The sequence below is a fragment of the Colius striatus genome, chromosome 2, assembly GCF_028858725.1.
Source record: "Colius striatus isolate bColStr4 chromosome 2, bColStr4.1.hap1, whole genome shotgun sequence".
In the NCBI taxonomy this organism is placed as follows: Eukaryota; Metazoa; Chordata; class Aves; order Coliiformes; family Coliidae; genus Colius; species Colius striatus.
In genome coordinates this window covers 9,529,338-9,548,191 of record NC_084760.1, presented here as the reverse complement: position 1 = coordinate 9,548,191, position 18,854 = coordinate 9,529,338, and the positions used below count along the sequence as shown (strand labels likewise).

The following is an 18,854-nucleotide window of genomic DNA, read 5'->3' as shown; positions in this document are numbered from 1 at the left end:
GAGATGAAATTTCATGTTTTCTAGAGGAAAATGAAAAAGAACTTCCAGAATTTGAGTCTTAATCCTCGTGTTTCATTTCCTCCTTCCTGTTGGAGGCTATAAAATGTTAGAACAATCTCCCGCTCTTATAGTTGATGGTTGAATTGAAGGATGTAAAGGAAAGATGAAAAATCTCCTCTCAAATATGCTGGGATACTGGTTCTGCTGGTTTTCCAGTTTAAAACTGTAATATAAAGGGACAATGTGCAAATTGATATCTATAAGATCCTGGCAGTTCAGTTCAAATAATTGGTTTAGTGGAGCACTGAAATTAAAGAAGTGGCCTCAAGAGCCAGTCAGACTGATGCTTGTATTGAAGTTTATTTTTGTTTCTGCTGTTCTCTAGGGCTGCTTTGTTTTTAAGCCAAGTCCCAAGAAGAGAAGAGTGTCTCAGAAAACAGGTTAGTCCATTTTTATATATATTTCTGTGCTAGAGAAGAGTTAGTCCTGGAAGGTTCACCACATCTGACTGAATTCTATCATAGCAACATAAGGATTTCTGTTACTCCTTGATGTCAGTATTGCTCAAAACTAATTTCTTGGGAGGAATCCCAGCAAATTGTCAGCTAGTGTAAGTGTGGGTTTTTCCATTAATCAAGATTGTATAGCTCTATGCACATTTTTTAATTGTTTTTTTACAAAAGAACCCCTTCCCCTGCTATCACAAATTATTTGCTGACTGACAAACTATCTGAAGAGTCTGAATGAGCCACTTTGTGACACCCTGGCTGGGTGTCAGGTGCCCCCCAAGTCATTTTATCACTCCCCCTCATAAACTGGAGAGAGGAGAAACAAATATAATGAGAGGCTTGTGAGTTAAGATAAGGACAGGGAGATCACTCAGCAATTAGTGTCACAGGCAAAACAGACTTGGGGAGAAAAGGGTTTGAGTTACTAATGAAGTGTCAGAACAGAGCAGGGAAATGAGAAATAAAACCAAATCTTACAACCTCTCTCCCACCGCTCCCTCTTCCCAGGACTCTCTTTCCTTCCCCTTCATAGAATAGTAGGGGTTGGAAGGGATATCTAAAGATCATCCAGTCCAACCCCCCTGCAGAAGCAGGGTCACCTAGATCAGATCACATAGGAACATGTCCAGACGGGTCTTGAAAACCTCCAAGGAAGGAGCCTCCACACCCTCCCTGGGCAGCCTGTGCCAGGGCTCCCTCACCTCACAGTGAAATAGTTTTTCCTTATGTTTAAATTGAACTTTTTGTGTTCCAGCTTCATCCCATTACCCCTTGTCCTGTTGTTAGATACCATAGAAAAAAGTGCTTCCCCAACCTCCTGACACCCACGCTTTAGATATTTGTAAATGTTAATAAGATCACCCCTCAATCTCCTCTCCTCCAGACTAAACAGCCCCAGTTCCCACAGCCTTCCCTCATAAGGAAGATGCTCCAGTCCCCTGATCATCTTGGGGGCCCTGTGCTGGACTCTCTCCAGCACTTCCTTGTCCCTCTTGAGCTGAGGAGCCAAGAACTGGACACAGGACTCCTCCCTTGACCTGCTGGCCACACTCTTGATGCATCCCGGGCTGCCATTGGCCTTCTTGGCCATGAGGGCACATTGCTGGCTCAATTAGAATGGTATTCTAAATAAATGGTACTTTGATTTGCATCTGTCTGGTTTGGAAGCCCAAACCTATCAAGTGTGAAGTTTCAGTAGTGAAACTTCTCATCACAGATAGTTGATAGTAGTGTTGAACCCCACTATAGACTTGTGAAACAATGAAAATGAGGGGTGAGGGATGCCTCTTGTTCATCATTTGCAGGACTGTTTTGGATGTCTTTAAAGCTTTGGGAGATTGAATTTGTTCAGCTGATCAGATCAGACTACTGCTGATGCTCCATTTAATGGCCAGCAAATGGACACTAATGGCTAGCAAATAAAGTTGTTCTACATGCATTTGTTTAGAAAAAATGAGTTGTTTCATGTCCCCCTGTAACAGCCAGCAGTTAACAGACTGTTTACTTAATCTTCAGTCTTTGTGTTCTTCCAGGTGATGCTATCAAAGCCTTAAAGCTACACCTAGCCTACCGAATGTATGCGGGGAGCAGAAGAAAGTTTCCAAGCATGGGCTTTTATTTTTCTCTTTTTGAGGGAAATACAGACTGTGGGAGGAAAAACGTTGAGAAAAACCTCACTCAATTATACTACTTTCTATTCAGTCTCCCATTTCACTCCCAGCTATGTTTATCTTCTGTGAAGGTCATCCTGAAGGGCAGAATCACAGCATCTTTACGGTTGGAAGGGACTTTGAAAGATTATCCAGCCCAACCCCTCTACCAGAGCAGGACCACCTAGAATAGGTCACACAGGAACTCGTCCAGGTGCATTTTAATGTCTCCAGAGAAGGAGACTCCACAACCCATCTGGGCAGCCTGTGCCAGTGCTCCCTCACCTCAACAGGGAAGAAATTCTTCCTTGTATTTCTTTGGAACCTCTTATGTTCCAGTTTGTACCCATTGCCCCTTGTCCTTATCTGGGATTTGAGATGGAAGCCAGTTTTTGACCTTTTGCCTGCATGCTTTGGCAATAGATTCTGCTTGTTCTCTCACTTATTCTACCAGATACCAGCAGTTAATGTATTGGTTAAGTCACCTCCCTCAGTTATACATGTGCATTAAAATGTTCTTGTTTCAGTCAGGTGCTTAATTTTCTTCTCAACAAAACATGTTTTGTTTTAACAACTGTATTTTTGCTTGCTTTTGCTTCCTGTCCTCATAGTTCATTTCGGAGAAAGAAAAGATTCAGGAGACACCGATTTGCAGTTCGTTACTTGTCAGGCCTTATGGAATCAGATCAAACAGGAACTAGAGGTGAGTCTTGCTCCTCATACTAAAGGAGTGTTCTGTATTTATTACAACTCTACTGGCTTCTTTGTTTCTGGAGGTCTTCATTTTTACATGCTTAAAAGGGCAATCAGTTAAAGTTAATAAAAAGACCAGACATATTGACTGAGACTGAAATCCCTGTCCAGAATAGAAAATAACAACAATAAATACATCAATTACACATTACTTCTAACCACAGAACTACAGGCTTTTGATGCTTCAGGTTGCTGCTTCTGTGCTTCTCTTCTTACTAATTGTCCTTTTTATTAGTCCCTGGCGTACTGCTGTTTCCTACCTTCAATTCACTTAGGTGCTTGTCAGCCCTCTGAGGATTTTCAACTGCTCTTGACATCAGTTTTACAGAGTTCAGAGCAGCCCAGGCTTCTGAGTGGGTTTATGTGAATACAGCTGCATGGATGTCAAATAGCAAATGACACAGCCACAAGTGTAGTCTGTTGAATTAGTATCAACAGTGTCAGTGGAGTTGTCTGAGGGGGATCAGAGTTCATTTCATACTGAACTGTGGCCTCCTAATTATTGTGTGTTAGATGACATGCTGTTGTTGTGGCCCTATATCCAACTGGCTTGCATTATAGTATGAATAATTGCTTCTGTACAGCAAGGATTTCCTCCTTTATTCTGTGTTAAGGATTTTGGGCAAGTATTTCATATTTCTCTGCCTGCTGTTGTGCTCTAGACATTATGAGGTTTATTTTTTTTTCCCAAGGTTTGTTTTGGAATGTATAGCAGAAGCCAACTGGCTGTAGCTTACAATCTGGACCCTTGGGCTAAACTCATAAATTCCTCTAATTCTGTTCCTACTGTTCCATGATCCAGCTCACTTTGACTAGTCAGCACCCTTTTCAAACCAGAGCTAGCCAAGCAGTGCACTAGATCATGGCTGATGCTTACAGGGAACACACAGAAGTTTGTAGAGGTGTATTTAATATCTTCTTGCCAACCATTTCACCTTGATGGGTTAGCTGTCAGCATTGGCAGTAATGTTGGCAGCTGCACCAGAAATTGCCTTCTCAGCTACACTGTGGACTATAGGGAAGATGACATTCTGTAGCTACTTCTGGAAGACTTTTTGTTGGATTTTCTTTCTTTGGCACAGTGTTGTCAAGGCTTTTGAGACAATGCTTCTACATCTTCAACAGCGGCTGCAGGTTTTTCAGGCCAAAGAAGTTTTTTTTTCCTAGCGCTCTGCAAGGATTTCTCTTAGAGTAGCAGGCAGAGCCCATCATAGTGGAAGCCTCTGTTAACCACTCAAGCACAGAGCTATTGCCATCTGGAAAATCATCATTCTTCCCTATTCTAAATGTCTTGCCCTTGTTTTCTTTAAGGCTACTACGAGTTTGCAGAATTCTTTCTTCTGTTGTTGCTCCTCCTGAGGGAAGGTAGCTCATCCTATGTTGACAATCTGATACAGGCCTTGCCTTAGGCTTTGGTTTGCCAAAGGGCAGATTACCTGCAGTTACTTTTGCTGCTATACATGGAATTTTCTCTTCCAGCTTCTGAGTCATCTCTGATTTTCCTTTTTCAACTGAGTTTTGAATTACCATCTTTTTTTCCCTTATTAGAGGCCATGATCATTCTTACATATCAAATTGTGCCATAATTCAGGTTGGAAGGGACCTTAGAAAGTCTCTAATCTGATCTTGTGTTCAAAGTGGCATCATCTGTGAGGTTAGATCAGATAGATGAGGGCTTTATCCAGTCAGCATTTTATTTGTTGCATACTTTCAAACCCTGATGTAGTAAACCTTATCCCTGACAGAATACCTGAGAAGCATTTGACTTACTGGTTTGGATTTCTAGTCTAGAGGTTCCATTAGTGTGCTAAGGGAGCCTGGCAGGATGTTCTGCAAGGTTTTTTGCCAGGGTACTGCTACCTGGCAAATTTGTTAGCAAGCTCTGTCCTAGTGCTGGTGTCTCCTCAGTTCTCTGGTAACTACTTTTGGTGTTGAAGAGTGAAGATTTGACCCCAAGGTACTTTGTTGCAGAGCGCTCTTGGCTTTTGTATGTCCATCACACACTGTGCTGCGATTGTGGCAGGACTATCTGTCATCTGGTGATTACATCCTTTCAGGCTTCCCACAACATGAAAAACTGTCAGAAGTACTGTAAGAAGTGTTCTTCATTTATGGAAGGGGAATTTTGGACCTATTTTGTTTCAGTTTGCAAGATATTCCAATTTTGACCTCTGCTGTCAGCAGTGGACTTGCAAATGTTCTTATTGTAATCTATCTCACCCGAGGCTTTTAGAAATGTTCCCTGCCTATAAGGTGAGGACTTCCAACTGCACTACCAGGAGCCAGATTAGAAACAAAAGGCAGGGCTGTACTGTGGTAATTTTAGCTCAATGTGCAGGTGATGGTTTTCAGACCAAACAGCAAATAATCATGATCAAACCCAACGTCACAGCAAGGACTGAACTTCCAGTTCGTGAGACTGGACTCCAGTTCAGAGGAAGCAGTGTCGTGCGAGTAAATGAGTTGATCACTTGGGAGGCAGAGTAGCCTAGTGTACTTTCTGGAACACTACCCAAACAGTGATAGCAACAAAGTTGTTTTGACAAGAAAGGACTGATGGATTTTAAGAAAGCTGAGTAAACGTGTGGTGCTGCAGCAGACTGAATTCCCACAATTGCTTATCAGAAGAAATCATATCTACTATAACCATTCAAAGTAAGGACTCAGGCTCTTCCTAGGACGGGTTAGTGAAAACAGATACAACAACAGAAGAAACTCAAGGTCTGATGAATTCTAAAGCAGAAGCTGAGAGAATTGCTGTGGGCTGTATGGTGATACAGGAGCTGTTAGGATGCTGTGATAAAGGTGGTTGGCATAAATTCTTCCTTTTAAAATGTCATATTATTGTTTCTTCTGAGTTGCCCTAGAATTTTATCAGGTGGGAGCTCAGAGGTATGCAATCAACATCAGAAACACCAGAAGAATATTTTTTCATGAACAGATGGTGAAAAGAGGAAGATTACTTTGTGTACAGTTTTATCAGTTGTTCAGAGAGCAACATGAACACCTCTGTATAATGGGAACGGAGCTCAGGTTTTTGACCAGGAGTTTGTCCTGGAGACGTGATCTTCACTCATTTAACAGCTGCTTCATCAATGTGGCTAGAAATGGCCTTTGCCACTTGTTTTAAATGAAGTTCACTGCTGTGAGTGTCAGGTCTTGTTGCTAATAAATCTTGATAATGATTTTATTTGGGGCAGGGCTTTAATCTTGTTTTTAATGTGCGTTCTACAGTACGTATTGATATCCTGAACTTCAGGGTACAGAGGGATTTTTTTATCTGTTCCTGCAGAATATAGGATTAGAGACAGATTTTCTAGGGCACATACATCACAAAAGAAATACAAAAAGCTGCCACTATATATCTGCCTTTAAAAGTTTTGTCTCCCCCTGGCTTTTTTCCCCTTTCCATATATTCCTGCATATACATATTCTTCTATGAAAGTCATCCTGAAGGGCAAAATCACAGAATCTTAAGGGTTGGAAGGGACCTTGAAAGCTCATCCAGTCCAGCCCCCCTGCCAGAGCAGGACCACCTAGAGTAGGTCACACGGGATCTCATACAGGTGGGTTTGGAATGTCTCCAGAGAAGGAGACTCCACACTCCATCTGGGCAGCCTGTGTGGCACTCGTGCAGTTCAGTACTTTTTCCTATGAAACATACTTCATGCTTTCCTTTATTATGATTTTTTTCTTTCATCCTAAATTGGACTTGGAGGAGCCAAGTGTTTGTTGTCATTTAGATCTCTCAGAAAAATGTTTACAGGTGTTTTTTAAGCCAAGAGGGAATAATAGGAGTCTTCATCAATGTTTTTCCACTAACTAATTATCTTGTTTTATTCCTCCTCTGTTGCTTACACTCTGTCATTATGGGGTTGTTTTTCTTCTTGTTCTTTAAAGCCTGTGGTGTGACAGCAGAGCTCAGCTTATCTGCTTTCCAAGTTATTGGTGAGGCATTTGACCAGAAGTTCCAAATCAGGAAATGTCAGTGTTTGCCACACAGTGAACAAATTAAGGTGTTTGTAGTTCACAGAAAAACTTAGTGTAACTTACCAATCTTACCCTAGAGTTTTAAGGATTAAACATTATGCAGGAAAGGGGTAGGAAAAGGAAGGTCTTCTGCTGTTTCCATGTTTTCATAAATCCCCTCCCTATTTGTTTACAGCAAATACAGGAAGACTTGAATAAGCAGTTGCTTGATAATCTAGAAAGTTTTTTGAGGCGATCCCATTCTGAGTTCCAAGCGAAGACAACGGAGTGGACTTACCGGATGAAATCCAGAGAAATCCCCACAGCAGCTCTTGTCTTAGGTAATTTAAGCTGCGTTTTATTATGTACATCTGCCTAAAACTGACAGAGAAATCAAAGAAAAATACATTGCTGACTTGCAGCGGTTACTGTGATCAATATCAGCTTCAGAAATGTTAACAGAAGAGATTGGGCTAGGAGAAGGAAGCAGGAGTAAGTTAACATCTTACTTAAAAGTCTGTCGTAGGCAGCTGGTAGTGATTTGGGTTTTTTTTTTCCTGATGTACTAGAGATGCTCTGATTGTGTCAGTGTTTCTGCCACCAACATGCTTGGTGGTTGTTCCAGCTAACCATGGAATTTCATAGCTTCTGTATTTTTGATGTATGTTCTTGCAGTGCATCTTTATGTGTAGGAAAACAGTGTCATTGTCTTTGGAAAGAAGCAGAAGGTGAAGAAAATAGCAGAAGATCTTTTACTGAAGTTAGTGAAGCTCTGAAGTGGTTTCCCCCCTCCAGCCCCCCCTCCTTTCATTCAAAGGATTGTAACTGTAGTGTTAAATCTGGTTCAAGGTAACCCATTTGCATTTTCAGTGACCATTTTAGGGAGCTAAAATTAGGCCCGTGCTTCAAATTTACCATGTAAGCACTAACAAAGCCTGGAAGATAGTCTACTTTTGTAGGTAAAAGAAAGTGAAGCTCTTTCTCTGAGTGTTTCTGTGGAAGAAGCGGTGAATTGGCCTCTGGAGAAGCTTGTTCTTCTCTTGATTGACTAAGGATGATAACCAAGGCAATAAATATTGAGTACTGCATAGTCTGAACCACAGTCTGAATTTACTAACTTGTAGTAATTTTCCTTTATATATGAGCCATGTGAGGAGCCAAGTCTCAGGTGTAGGCACTGTTCTTCCTCTGGAGAAGATTAATTTGATTGTTTTGTCTGCAGGCATTAGGTGACCATGGATGACTTCTCAGGGTTTGAGTGGCAGGGAAGTTAGGAAACAATCCTACTCCTTGCAAATTGCCACCCTTGATAAATCCTTCTTGAAGAAAAACCCACCAAAGTGTTTGAGAGATCTTTGCACTGATTCCTTGTTCCTTTTAATCAGCTGGTGTCAACGTGTATGTCTAAACTCATGCTGTTTTTATATCGTTCTTCATGTATGAGGTGATGCTTTTCATTCGTTCCTTGAATATTTGAGGTATCTTCTGGTGTCTGTCAGTTGTTCAGTTGTTTACACGGTCATTGTGGTCACAAATCACAGGAAAAATGCCCTTAAAACTTTAACTTTTTTCTAGGTGTAAATGTTACAGATCATGACCTGACTTTTAGAAGCATATCAGAAGTCCTTCAGCAGAATGTTACTCCTTATATAGCCTTACTGGAAGCCAAAGATTGCACAGGTAAATACTGCAATACCTTTGCTTCTTCTGAATAGCCATCAATTAACTAGAAATTTTATCTTTTGCCCCCAAATGTTAAAGAGTATTGGGATCGAGGGGTTTTGAAGCTTTTTCTAAAGATTTGTTCAATCCCATAGAATCACAGAATGGTAGGGGAAGGGACCTTTAGAGATCATCTAGTCCAACCCCCCTGCAGAAGCAGAGTCACCTAGATGAGGTTGCATAGGAATGTGTCCAGATGGGTCTTGAAGACCTCCAAGGAATGAGCCTCCACAACCCCTCTGGGCAGCCTGTGCCAGGGCTCCCTCACCTGAACAGTTAAAGAGTTTTTTCTTATGTTTAAGTGGAACTTTTTGTGTTCCAGCTTCATCCCATTACCCCTTGTCCTGTTGCTAGCTACTATAGAAAAAAGGGATGTCCCAACCTCCTGACACCCACCCTTTAGATATTTATAAATGTTAATAAGATCTCCCCTCAGTCTCCTCTTCTCCAGACTAAACAGCCCCAGTTCCTGCAGCCTTTCCTCATATGAAAGATGTTCCATTCCCCTGATCATCTTGGTGGCCCTGTGCTGGCCTCTCTCCAGCAGTTCCCTGTCCCTCTTGAGCTGAGGAGCCCAGAACTGGACACAGGACTCCAGATGAGGCCTCACCAGGGCAGAGTAGAGAGGGAGAAGAACCTCCCTTGACCTGCTGGCCGCATTCTTTTGGATGCATCCCATGCTGCCATTGGCATTCTTGGCCATGTTAACATAGCAGTAGTGCCTTCTGTATTTGAAGTGGTATCCGGTTCTGTTTAAAACATTGAAGACTGAAGCACTCATTAGTTACAACAAATACCAAGAGAGAGAATATACTTTACTATATTCACCTGATCTAGATGGACTTGCTTTGGCAGGAGAATTGGATTAGATGATCTCTAAAGGTCCTTTCCTACCCCTACCATTCTATAACCATTTTGGGTCATCCTAATAGCCTGGGGCTTCAGTTCAGGAAAGGTGCAGGGCCAACATCTTAACTGGAATTGTTGCTATCTAGGCAAATTAATAGGGTAATCTTTCTTGAATTAAACAAGATGCATATCATGAACACTTTCAAGCTTTCTGTAGCATGAGATAAGAATTCTGGAGAGAGAAGGAGAATAATTGGAAAAGTGAAAAGTAAGAAGTGATGACTTGGGGTAATTTTTTAAGGGTGTGAGTTGGAGAAGTGTTACCAAATAACCAACTGTGTGTATAAAAATGTTTTATGAAGGCATAAAAAATCTGATGCAGAAACTGATGGGGCAGCTGATGAACTGCTATATAGATGTGGACTCATTGGAAGATGAAGACAATGTGCAGGTTTCCCATAACAGGATACGTTGTTCAATGACTTCTCTTGTCAACTGGTATGAGGGTGTGACAAAGGTATGACTTCTCTTTTTTTTCTGTCACTTGTTGATAAAAGTGCCTGACCTTTAGATGGGTTTAAAAAAGACATTGAAGAAGTCAGATTTTTTTTTTTTGTGCTGTAGTGAAAAAATGCCAAAGGTTAGATTTTAATTTAATCCTAACCAAAAGCTTGAGATTGAGGTGATTTGAGTATAAATCTGTAATGTGCATAACAAATCTGGAGTTAGTTTCTCATGAGATATGAGTGTCAGCAGTCCAGAAATCAAGCAAAATGTACTGCTTTATCATCTGTTTAATTGGGAACTAGGAGCTTCAAATGCAGTATCAACTTCATGACAGATGCTTTTCTCCCAGGAGTGCTCAGATGTTTTGTTTATTAAAACAAAACTTTTAAGGAAGAACAGCCATCCAGGGGAAAGGCATTGTATTAGTGCTAATGTGCCATTATGTCATCTGCAGCCCACAGTGCAAAGGACACAAGCAGTGAGACAATAACTTTCTAAATGGATTTGCATTTTTCTATCTAATAAAGCTAATGAAGTTTTAAGTTTTGTTGCTGTCATGAGTGTAAGAATGATGTTAATGATGCCTTCAGTAGAGCTGTGTGTTAAACAAAAGTTTAGTGAGTACGTGCTCTTTCTGTTTACTGGATAAAGATACAGGAAATAGGAAAAATCCATGTACACAACTCAAATCTTCTCCCTCAATCCCAACAGAAAGTCACCAGTTCTGTCTCACAGAACTATTATGGTCTTTGTTGGAAGGTGGGTTTTTAAAAAATGTGTTTGTTCTTTGTAGTACATGTTGTGCCAAACAGAAGGAAGAACACTTGCAATTCTAGCTGCTAATAATAAATATAACTGTAGCAAAAAAGTCAGTCATGACACCTTGGAGCATTATAGTGTCACACATGTGATTCAGTCTTTTTATTTTACTGTCTTCTGTTTATTGATGCATAATGAATGGTTTTAAAGAAAACAAGTTCTGAAACTCCAAGCAAAAAAAGAACTTCCTCTTCTAGACACTGGCTGTCTTCTCCAATTGTGGTTATATTCAAAGACATGGAAAGTTTCACCACAAAAGTGCTTCAGGACTTCATAGTCATCAGCAGGTAACGTGACCTGGAGTTTAGTTCTTCTACTCCTTTATCCATTTTATGTTTGCAGTTGTTTTGAAGTGTAACACTGAGGCCAGGGGAGAGTTAGAATCAAATATTAGTGCTACTTCTTTGCAGTGATGATTGAGCAAAAACCTATTTGCTAAGTTTTGGGGGATACATGACACTACAGCTGACTTGGGTCTCTGAACTAGAGTGATGAAGGGCTGGGTTGAGATACTGGGTGACTGATTTAAGTCTTTACATTAGAGGATTTATTGGTACTAGTTGTTGCAGAATTTGTGATTGTGAAACTTAAGTTTTTTGAGACACCTAGATCTTTATTCTGTAGGCCTTTAAAAGTGTTTTCAACGTGTATTTTTTGTATGATGGCTGAGGTAATGGTGCTTAAAGGTCATCAGCTTACTAATAGGAGTGTCTAAAACTTAGCCAGAGTATTTCTTACTGTTTCAGGATCTGTAATGAGTAGCTGACTGCTTCGTGTGCTTGTGTCCTTCCTTAGCCTGTCTTGCTTAATATCATCTCATGTATTCTAATAAAAAAATAAGTTCTCTGAAAAACATATCTTACACTTAGTCCCCAGGTTGAAACTACAGTTGCAGCAGGATTGAGGCAGCAATTGTGCAATTTATTCAGCTGCAGTGTGCATACCATACATTACATATAAACAAAGCTGGCCAATTTCACTGATGTTCTTTTACATTATCAGCAGTGGACAGTAATATGTAAAGTTTATCGACTTTATGTTTTAACTCTCTAGCAATCACTTCTGAGGAGTTAGAGAAGTAATTGTCACTGTTAGGTGAGGGAGCCCTAGCACAGGCTGCCCAGGGAGGGTGTGGAGTCTGCTTCCTTGGAGATCTTGAAAACCCGCCTGGACATGTTTCTTTGTGACCTGATCGAGGTGAACCTGCCTCTGAAGGGGTGTTGGGACTAGATGATATCTAAAGGTCCCTCCAACCCCTACCATTCTATGATTGTATGAATTGCAGGATAACAATGAAAACATCAAGGTCAAAAAGCTGCTGTTGTGAAAACAGAGGAAAGGAATAAATTGTCAATTTTAACCTAGAAGATATTTATGATAGCATTTGAAACTAATTTAAAAAGTTGAAAATAATGATGTAGTAATACTGAAAACGCTTGATTTTGTATAAATTGTGTGCTGTTCAAAAGGAATCATAGAATGGTAGAGGTTGGAAGGGACCTTTAGAGATCATCCAGTCCAACCCCCCTGCAGAAGCAGGGTCACCTAGATCAGGTCACACAGGAACATGTCCAGGTGGGTCTTGAAGACCTCCAAGGAAGGAGCCTCCACACCCTCCCTGGGCAGCCTGTGCCAGGGCTCCCTCACCTCACAGTGAGAGTTTTTTCTTATGTTTAAGTGGAACTTTTTGTGTTCCAGCTTCATCCCATTACCCCTTGTCCTGTCGCTAGATACCAGCAAAAAAAGTGTTGCCCTAACCTCCTGACACCCACCATTTATATATTTGCATATATTAATAAGATCTTCCACCCTACATAATTCATAATTCAGTCCTGGCTATCAGTTCTCAAAGCATACACAAAAACTTAACTAAAGAGGAAGACTGAATCTAGAGAAGTTACTTTTTTAAAGCATATTGGGAAGACAGTGTTAAAGGGATTTCATATCTATTAGAAGTGTATGAAATGGTGTAAAATTTGTAAATTTTTTGAGACTGTTGCCTGTTTCATGTCTCTATTTTATCTCTGTTTCTTTGAAATGATGCTTTTTTATGCTACTGAAATTTGAATCCTAAAATATAATTTGAATTACTTTTCTACTTAAGGGCTTTAAATAGCTTCCTTTCTTTTTCATTTGACTCCACATCAAAACTCTTCTGGTTTACTGCCAGTAACTCTTTCCAATCACCCTTTTCTGCATCTAAGCTCGCTGCTGCAGTAGGAACATAATGCATTTGTTTCATGATTTACATTATGATGTAACTATTGTATTTGTTTTCTCCCTTCCACCATGATGTAGTCAGCATATCCACCAATTACCTCTAGTACTGATTTTTGGAATCGCCACATCTCCAATGATTATCCACAGCTTACTTCCTCACTCTGTTTCCTCTCTGCTGTGCATAGAGCTTTTCCAGTCCCTTTCCTGTAAGGAGCATCTGTCTACTGTAGTTGACAAGGTAATTCACTTGCTAAACGGGAGGAGTGTGTGTGTGTGTATTCAAGCACAGTGTATACGTTGTTGCCTTTACAAATAGGTTTGTCTGAAATGGAAACTGTTCCTGAGATCTGTGGGGTTTGGATGGTTTTCCTTATATCTGCATTGTAGCTTAATACTGAGAGCTTCCTTCTCACAATGAGACACACTCACACACCTGCTTTAATCTTTCCTCTGCATCCACATGTGTGCACACGTGGGCAATTACACTTTCACATTCTCACTTCTTCATTAAAATAGTGCTTTGATTTGGGTTTTACTTTGCTCTAGAAAAAGGCAGCTTTAAACATAGAAAAATACAGTTCAGTCTGAGCTGTGCCACCTTCAAAAATTAGCAGTTATCCAAATGGCCAAGCCACGTAGATGCTGTGCCTGTCCAATTCTTGGTACACCACTTAGTGCAGGATATCCAAAATTGCTGTTACAGATGCTGAAAGAAATTACATTCCTGGTTGTTACAAGCAATCTCTGCTCTGGTTGTGACTTTTAAAATAAACACCAAAATAATGTTAAGCAAAACTAACTTCAGCCATTGCATATTCTTACAAGTTACTTGCAAAAAGATGGTGAAATAAATCACTGAAACTCAGTCTTTGAATGGATATTTTAGTAGAAACGCTGTTTTAAAAAGCTGGCAGTGTTATTTACTATCTCATTGAGTTGTCCACATACTGAGAGTTGTATGAAATTGTATCTATAAATGTTGCTGAGTTGAATTCAGGAAATAATTTCTGCTGTGGCTACTTTTTGTCTCCCTTAGCTGCTTCTGACAACCCAGTTTCCCTTTAAACTGGGTGAGAAAGTTCTGCAGGTTCTCATCAACATATTCTTGTACCACGATTTTTCTGTCCAGAACTTTATCAAAGGATTTCAGGTAGGCAATTGTAACAACTCAAAATTATGGTTGTGGAAACAGAATAATTACTAGGTACTGAAAGATTTCTTAGATCTTAATCTTCCTGTCACTGAATTGGATGAAAAAAGGTCTTTTGGAAAGGGTTTGGATCTGTGAACGTGTGGGTGTTTTAAAGTTAAAACCGTAACTGCTGAGGGTTTAAGGGCAACAGGTATGAAGAAGCATGTAAAAGCTTATTCTGACACAAAACCCTTGTATTTAAAGGTTACATTTAAAGAGATAAACTGCCTTAGTGGGTACAAAGACCTGTATTTTGTTGTAGATCAACTTGTAACACCCCTGGCAGAGCTCTCCACCTCTGATCCTCTGTACCAGGTCCTTCTACTCTGGTTTGTCATGCTGTGAGTAGGCTACAGCAGGTGACTCTTCCCTGCTTGAATTCTTCTGACACAGTTTCTGGATGCACAGTTCTTAACTTTTCAGGGAAACAGGAGCTGTGGGGTCACTTCCTTTGTGCCTCAGAGTAGGTGGTGCTTGTGCTCCAAGCAGCTGTGCGGCCACGCCAGCGTCACATTTACCCTCTCAGGAGACAAAGCGAAAGGTTTCAAGGTTTCCAAAAATAGTCTGTACACAGTATGAGAATTATAGTTTTATTGGCTTATCTGGATGTTCATATCTAGATGTATTTCTGGTCTTAGTCTCCTTGTAGCTTTTGTGGATTGCAGACGAGTTCTCCAAAGAATCTGTAATCCCTACAGGGTTATCTTAATGCAGGGTTGTGGCATTGTTTCTTTCTTACCTGGTTCTGTGCATGAACCTGTTAATAAAACATGCCTTTTTAGTGTCATATGCCTTTAGAGAGTCTCAGATTCTTGGATAGCTAAGATTCAATGATTACACATGGCCAGGAGAAATATCCTGTCTGTAGTACCTCTTCCTGCAGACAGACCTGCGTGTTTGCAGGTTCAACTCCTTTTATCTCAAAGAGTCACCAAGACTTAATGATTTCCCATTGACCTGATAGAAACATACAAGTCCTAGTCCTGACAGCATATGGCTGTGTCCTTGAGCCTCAAAAGTATTCAAGGATGAAACAGCTTCAGATTTGTGAAGTGATAGGTACAAGGAATCTCCATCTTCTTACGTGTAGGGGTGATGTTAATATCTTTGACAGGATGTGTCTTTCCTCTTTGAGACTTTGTATGGTTTAAAACTTTTTGTTCAGGTAGTCTACTTGATTTGGGTTTAGGTTTTAAGAATAGTCATGATGAGTTTATGCTGCTCTTCTGCAAAGCCCTGATGCTACAGACACATAGTGCAGCTAAAGTCAATGATGTACAGATGCACAGCAAGAGCTTAGCGGTGTATTTTTTGTGTGCCTGAAACAGAAACTGAAATTAGACCATGTGATCAGTTTGCCTGTGTACAGTAATTGCTTATTATATCTTTAAATATACTCTTTGTTATTTGTGAGCACTGGAGCTGAATATGTAACCTAAAGAATGTGGTCATTTACATAAGGGAATAGGAAACCTTTGACAAGATGTAGTTACCCTGATGTAAGAGAGGGGAAAGTTGAGGTACTGGAAAAGAATAGTGCATACAGCAAAAAAAGGTAATTATGTGACTGTATTTAAAACTGAGTCATCAGTTCCCTGGAGTGACTGATGGGATATGTATGAACTCTAATGAGGCTTTTCTTAAAAGGAATACCATTATTACCATTGTAGGATGTGCCATATAGCAATAAGAAAGCATTAAAAGGTATCAGGGAGGATGAATTTGATTAACATCTCTGGTTCTTGCTTTGTTTTTCAGCTCTGTATTGTGGAGCACTTCTATTCCCAGCCTCTCAGTATACTGTGTTGCCAAATGGCAGATGTTAAGACGAGAGTAAATTCTTTATCACATGAGCAATGTGAAAACGTTCGCAGACTGCCCTCTTTTAGAAGGTAAAAGAAGAAATACAAGGACAGCCTTGTATTTCATCAACTTTAAAAAAGATAAAAGGAGACTGTAAATGTATCTCTGTGAAAACTGTAGCTCACTTGTGTAAATGTTTCTAAAGTAAAGGTAAATTGATCAACAGGAGGTCAGTTCTAAATAATCTCAGCAAGGCTTAGTCTTCTGCTGTAGAGAGTACAGCTTCTGGGATGTGTAATCACTTCTTTTTACCTCTTCTTCTTAATACAGAAACAAGCTATTAGAACAAATAACCATAAATCAACTTGTTTAAGTTGATTGGAGCATAATCTCTGGGGTTTTAGAGTGGCCTTTCAACTTGCCACATTTTAATGTCTCTTTTTCAGTCTTTCCAAAGAATTCCTTATAGCACCATAAACCCTCTGAATTTTTTGAACCTTATAATCTTTAATCATACTTTACATTATAATTTCTCTTTTCTTGGGTGTTTTTTTTGCCATAAGGTACGTGGAAGGGCAAGTATCAGAGAACCAGATTGCACTGCTGACAGCAGACAACTACTTAAAGGTAAAATAATCAGCGTGTTTTTGAAGAGCAAAAGTAACTTTCCCAATATATTAGTTTAGGTTACAGAGCATAATAAAACACAAGACTAAAATGTATAATTCTGTATAGCATCTTTTATACACTCCATACTATGTTTCATGTCCAGTAACAGAGAATTAGGGTCATCATCTCAAAATTCTGAATCCGTAAGATTGGGAAATACACTTTTGCACAAAGCACAACTTTTCTTACATCAACTTTTAGCTATTTCTGGAAATATATAACTGCTTAAAAAGAAGGTTTAAAGGTTTTATTTATGGCTTGGTCTTTTAATGCTTACTCAGATTTTCTTGGAAAGTCAGTGAAGTGTTTGAAGAATGAATAAGCAATCTTGGAGGTTATTTCCTAAGCTCTTAATCCTCCATACGCTCTGTGTAGTTTCTCAGTAGGGCAGTCTGGGCCCAATGCACATGTTCACACTACATGCCTAACAGGATTAAAATGGTAATTTATGTCACTTGTTTATCTGAAGGTTTGTGAAATGATTAAAGTCTCACAATTACTATTTCGAATCCTTTAGGAATTCACCAGCAAAGATCTGTTGGTTATTTTCAGCAGCTGAACCATGTACAGTAGAAGCATTGCTCAGGGTAAAGGGCTTCTCCTGACTCTTCATCTCAAGTATAGCTAACCTGTCAGGAAAATGATACCACTAAAGATAAAGCAATTAATTTATCCCAGCAGAGCTTCCTGGGCTGTAAGGATTTTTCAAATGTGGAGAGCAATGGTAATGGCTGGAAAGAGAGGCTGGTAGCAGGCGAGTTTGCAAGTTCAGTGCAATTATAGTAGTCAAGGTGAGACATGATTTATACATGATTTTCTGATCCATAGTCTTTAGTGGCAAAAATAGCTTAAGCTACAGCTGTTCTCTTGCTGTTTATTCACACCTCAGCAGATGTGCCAGCACAACTGCTTCTGTGGCTGTGCAATTAATGTAATTGGAGAAACCATCCAATTAAAGTAACCTGACCAAATAAAAAAGACAAGACATGGGATTTTTTTTTGCTGGGTTGTTTCTGCAGGATGATTTCCCCAGCGCAGTTCACTCTGCAGGTGCATAAATGCTTCTATTGAAAGGAGAGGAGGAGTGGGGATGAGCAGATGAGACTATTTCTTTGTTTAAAATTTAAAGAGCATGTAATGGGGCTGTTGCTTTGAAAGCTGGATACTCATCAGCTTAGACTCTGTGTGTTTTAAACTGTATATGTTTAATGGTATACCTCTTATTTCAAAAGCCTTACCCTGTAAGTTTGGGAAAGAAGCCAGAATTCTTGTGCTCATATGCATATGATGTTTCTGACAAATTTTAATTGAAGACAGTTATGCTAATCTCTACAGTAGGGGTAGGGCTATTATTGCATTGTCAAGCTGGCAGCATAGTCTGCCTGGGGAGTAAAGGCCCTACTGCTGCATTAAGGGACATGCTGTTTTTTCTGTATGTTGCACTAATCTCCAAGCTCGTTCTGAACTTTGGAAACACTTCCCAAGTCACTGTGGTACTGCTTCCTATGACTATACTATCCATGCTCAGGACCACGTAAACTTGCTGTTCAGGCATAGCACCTAAACCTGCAGTACCCTTTGTCAGCTGCAATTTGTATTCCATGAAGTTACTACTTTGTTAATGACTTGGAAGAGTTCCACCTATTGAGAATTTTAGAAGCAAGTTTACATTTTACTTCCTAATTACTTCCAGCTCTGTCTGAAAGATTTCATGGGAAATGTCATTTGAAACGATGTAAATGTGACAATCTATATTTATGGAAATAACACTGCACAGCCTTCTAATAATGTTTGCAAACCCTTCTAAAACCAAATGTGCCTTTTTCTCCATTATTTGGCAAAATACATAGTCCTACTAAGTTGCTATTTATGTATATTAACTATATCACCCGTGGGCTGGGAAGCAAGATGAGGTAAGTATAGATGATCTAATGCTCTGGGGTTGGAGGAGTAAGATTGATGTAGCAGGATTAAAGAGAACTTGCTTTCTTCTGTCAGCATTTTTTTGTGGTGGTGATTTTGTGGGGTTTTTTCCCCCTTATGATCCTGCTTACAATTCAAATATCAACTTCTGAGTGTCTACCCTAAGGTCTTGGAAGTCATTTAAACAACTGTTGCAGCATTGACCCTTGAATTGGAAGAAATACAAAGTCTATGGGAAGAAATGTTTGTAATGTTTTAAATCATCTTGAA

At 39.8% G+C, this 18,854-nt stretch overlaps 1 protein-coding gene across 3 annotated transcripts in view; it reads left to right on the top strand.

The window, feature by feature from the left end:
• Positions 1-18,854, top strand: part of ORC3 (origin recognition complex subunit 3) — a 41,139-nt gene that overhangs the window by 3,143 nt on the left and 19,142 nt on the right. For all 3 annotated transcript variants that reach the window (XM_061989431.1, XM_061989429.1, XM_061989430.1), the window contains exons 2-11: positions 386-440; positions 2,770-2,861; positions 7,077-7,221; positions 8,456-8,560; positions 9,814-9,968; positions 10,928-11,064; positions 13,076-13,235; positions 14,034-14,147; positions 15,948-16,081; positions 16,556-16,619. In XM_061989431.1, the coding sequence (XP_061845415.1) occupies positions 386-440; positions 2,770-2,861; positions 7,077-7,221; positions 8,456-8,560; positions 9,814-9,968; positions 10,928-11,064; positions 13,076-13,235; positions 14,034-14,147; positions 15,948-16,081; positions 16,556-16,619 (1,161 nt within the window). The remainder of the gene's footprint in view (positions 1-385; positions 441-2,769; positions 2,862-7,076; positions 7,222-8,455; positions 8,561-9,813; positions 9,969-10,927; positions 11,065-13,075; positions 13,236-14,033; positions 14,148-15,947; positions 16,082-16,555; positions 16,620-18,854) is intronic.